Below are 3,375 nucleotides of genomic sequence, written 5' to 3'. Positions count from 1 at the left end.
GATTTTTAATCAATCATGGGCTCTTCTAAAAGCCTATAAATGTAAAACAAAAATCATCAATCAACCTTATCATCATCATCAATTCTTACCCCCCAAGGATTTTTGGATGGCTTCTCGTGGATGACTCTAGCCAAAAAATTGCCCCTGACCGTATGATCTGGATGATGTGTTTCTCCAATTGGTGCAACTCTTTGGGCCATGGCCCATAATTTTGGATCAGTTGAACCTTCCTCCATCATGTAAAACACAAAACAAGAAAGATCTTTGAAGGGTGTTCCGTACACTAATAAGCTAGGGTTTGCCATAAAAATACTTAAAACCATGTCAGCAACATGAAAAGAAACCTAAACTCACCTTATTCAAGTATAAACGTGTGTAGACTTTAGTGGCAACAATCTTTATTTAACATCATCTTATGTTTTTTATATCTTATAAAATTAAAAATCAACTAAGATCTCACCTTCATGAACACAACTACACCAAACAATCTATCTATTTCTTATTTCCGGCATCCCGGGAAATAATTGAGGATCCCTTTAAATAAAAACCTTTTCAATTTCATCCAATTTAAAAACAACCATTTATAGAAAGAACCATCACTAGGTTCAACCATCACCAGGTATATTCAGATCTGAATTCCTCAAAGATAGAAAAAGTTCTAGTCAAAATCCTAGTTTCTTGAAAAAGGGATTTTTTTCTTCGTGTATCAAAAATATAAAAAAGTTTTCCAATATAAATATGGATTGTAAGTTTTTTTTTTTTTTGGGGGATAGATCTCTTAAAGAAAGCATGATTGATCACCAGTATATATATTGTACCCCAGGAAAAGTACTCCATACTCATACCCTAATTAGAGAATGATGTTATTTCTCCATAATCATGCTTCATCTTCTTTCATTAAGCACACATTTTAATTTACCACCATACATCATACCTTGATTTAGAGAAAAAACAAACATAAAGTTATTGCACCAACAACTTCATCGATATTACTCGGTCTAGACATGATTAGGTGTAGAATTGGGAGGGGTTGGTGCAGAAACAACGCGCCTCCCACGCTCAGACCGGCTGTTTTCAGCAAACTTGATACTGCTCTGGTGCAACCCCTTCTGTTTCTCCTCTTCGGTCCACTCCGAACCATAGTAGTACTCTTCGTTTCCTTTAACAACGTTGCTCGAAGGTGGCAAGAACATACTTCCCCATTGAGGGAAGTGCACCAATGTCACAGGAAGGGTACACGCCATGATCATAACACCCATCATAGTGATGCCCGAGGCAGTGGAGTACCTTGTGCTTGTGAAGAACAGTAATTGAGTAAGCCCAGAACCAAAATTCCCTCCAGCACCCGTTAAGCCCGATATTATACCCAATGATCGTCGAGAAATGAATGGTATGATGCCAAAGGTGGCTCCACATGCAGCCTGCGCACATACAGAGAAAAGGATCATAGCAAAGATGGAAATGGGAAGCGAGTTTGCACGACCAAGCCAGACGCAGAAGGCCCCTCCCAGAGTCTGGAGGATCCATAGATTCCATAGCCTAGCTCGCATGCCAAACCTACGTGCACCCAAGTCTGACATGTAGCCACCGAAGGGACGAGCCACGATGTTGGCCATGCCAAAGGTCGCTGCAATGACGCCGGCAGTATGGAGCTTGAGATCAAACCTGTCAAAGATGAAAATGTTTGTCAATCTCTCGTCAAATTTGAATTTTACAGTAATAATGTAATGGGTGCATGGCATGAAGATAAACCTGTCGAAGAAATACTCGGCAATGACGTTATCGGTGGTAAGTTCTACACCCATGGAGTAGCCATAGAGAAGGACAAAGATCCATGTCCTGTAGTTTGTGATAGCATACCATAGCACCTAAAGAAGAAATAAATATGAAAAGAAGTAAATTTCTGTTATTAAGAGAAAAAACCTCTGTTCAAAAGAAAAAAAGAATGTTCACTTCAATTTAATTAAAAGATGTAGGAATCCATACTAGTAAGAAGCCTTATAAAACATGATCAAACACAAATATACAAAATTAATGTTTATAAAGAGAGAGAGAGGGAGAGAGAGAGAGAGAGAGAGAGTCTAGGATCAAAGAAAACAGACCTTAGAGAACTTGTCTTTGGTAACATCTCCCTTCTTTTGTAGACTACTAAGGTTTCCATCAGGAAGATCTTGTCCAAGGCTCAGTACTAGGATCCCTGTGATGATATGAAGGCACCCGGGGATGAAAAAGGCGATTCTCCAAGCAATGAATGGGGTGGAACCAGTTCGACGGATTAGCTCATATAGTAATGGCATTATGAGTTGAGTAGCACCACCACCCATGTTTCCCCACCCTGCCGCAGTACCATTAACAAGCCCAATAATCTTTCCATTGAACATGGTGCTCATCCAGTACTGGCAGGAAACAAATGTGGCAAGAGAGAAGCCAATCATGAATCTGACGGCTACATATCCCCCAGCCGACGATACGAGAGACATTGAAAACACTGTCGGTGCGGAGAGCATCATGAGGAATGCACACCCATATCTTGGGCCAAGTAGGTCACATACAGCCCCCATGACAAGCCTAGAGAAGATACTCCCCGAAACTGAGGCGATCCCAGCATTGCCGATATCGCCCTTTTTGAGGTTAAGGTTGTCACGAATGATGGGAACAAGTGGGGCTGCGGCGAATGTGGATACGAAACATGTGAAGAAGGAGATCCAAGAGAGGTGGAAGGTTCTCATATGTGGATTAGCTAAGGAAAAGAGCTTGAAGACCTTGGACTTGTGTTCAGAGTCGACGGGTAAGGAGAACTTAGCCGTTGTGTCGGTTGGGACTATTGGGGAGGCAACAGAGAAGGCGAAGGTTTGTTCTTTTCCAGTGACTCCATGCATGGATCTTCCAGGGGTAGTACTCTCTATGTCTTCCATTAAAGCCTTAACACAAACACACTCCAAAAGAGAGAGAGAGTAAAGAAAGTAGTGAAATTGGAGATGGGAAAGTAGTGTTGTTGGTGCTAATGAAGATTGGGGAGGAGAGGGGAGTAGTATTTAAATGTGGTAGCCGTTGACATTTTTAAAGAAGCCAATGGAGATTCCCAACGGTTGCATTTCTATTTGTGGAATTTATTTAATAAATAAAAGTGAATCCTTGGCGCCACATCTATTAGTGAACCTTTGAAGGACCTCATGTACATCTCCAAGGATCACTTTGTCTAAATAACAGGGCGCATGAATTTAGTTGTCAACTTATCGTCATCGAACTTTGCCATGTACTATCTTATGGAAATATCTTAATTTTACATTCGGAGACGTTTGGCCGGTATTATAAAATCCTATTTTTTCCCATAATCTATTTTTAGAATCTAATATTATGTTTGGCTCAAATGAT

The 3,375-nt window shown here is 40.6% G+C and overlaps 1 protein-coding gene across 1 annotated transcript; it reads right to left on the bottom strand.

Moving 5' to 3' along the window:
* Positions 1-998: 998 nt before the first annotated feature.
* On the bottom strand, positions 999-2,915 carry LOC147385833 (high affinity nitrate transporter 2.4-like). The gene is made up of 3 exons (XM_086423471.1): positions 2,103-2,915; positions 1,753-1,868; positions 999-1,665 (listed from the first exon to the last, which is right to left on the bottom strand). The coding sequence occupies exons 1-3, from the start codon at positions 2,913-2,915 to the stop codon at positions 999-1,001; spliced, it is 1,596 nt and encodes a 531-aa protein (XP_086279597.1).
* Between the last annotated feature and the right edge of the window lie 460 nt (positions 2,916-3,375).

This window comes from Akebia trifoliata, chromosome 14, assembly GCF_017979445.1.
Source record: "Akebia trifoliata isolate Shusen 1 chromosome 14, ASM1797944v1, whole genome shotgun sequence".
In the NCBI taxonomy this organism is placed as follows: Eukaryota; Viridiplantae; Streptophyta; class Magnoliopsida; order Ranunculales; family Lardizabalaceae; genus Akebia; species Akebia trifoliata.
This window is presented reverse-complemented; position numbering and strand designations above follow the sequence as displayed.

Excerpts from the sequence above, each read along its gene's own strand:
- LOC147385833 (XM_086423471.1), bottom strand. The coding sequence starts at position 2,915 with ATGGAAGACATAGAGAGTACTACCCCTGGAAGATCCATGCATGGAGTC. Across the intron at positions 1,869-2,102 it reads CCAAAGACAAGTTCTCTAAG|GTGCTATGGTATGCTATCAC; the intron begins GTCTGTTTTCTT and ends TTTCTTCTTTAG. Across the intron at positions 1,666-1,752 it reads GCCGAGTATTTCTTCGACAG|GTTTGATCTCAAGCTCCATA; the intron begins GTTTATCTTCAT and ends CATCTTTGACAG.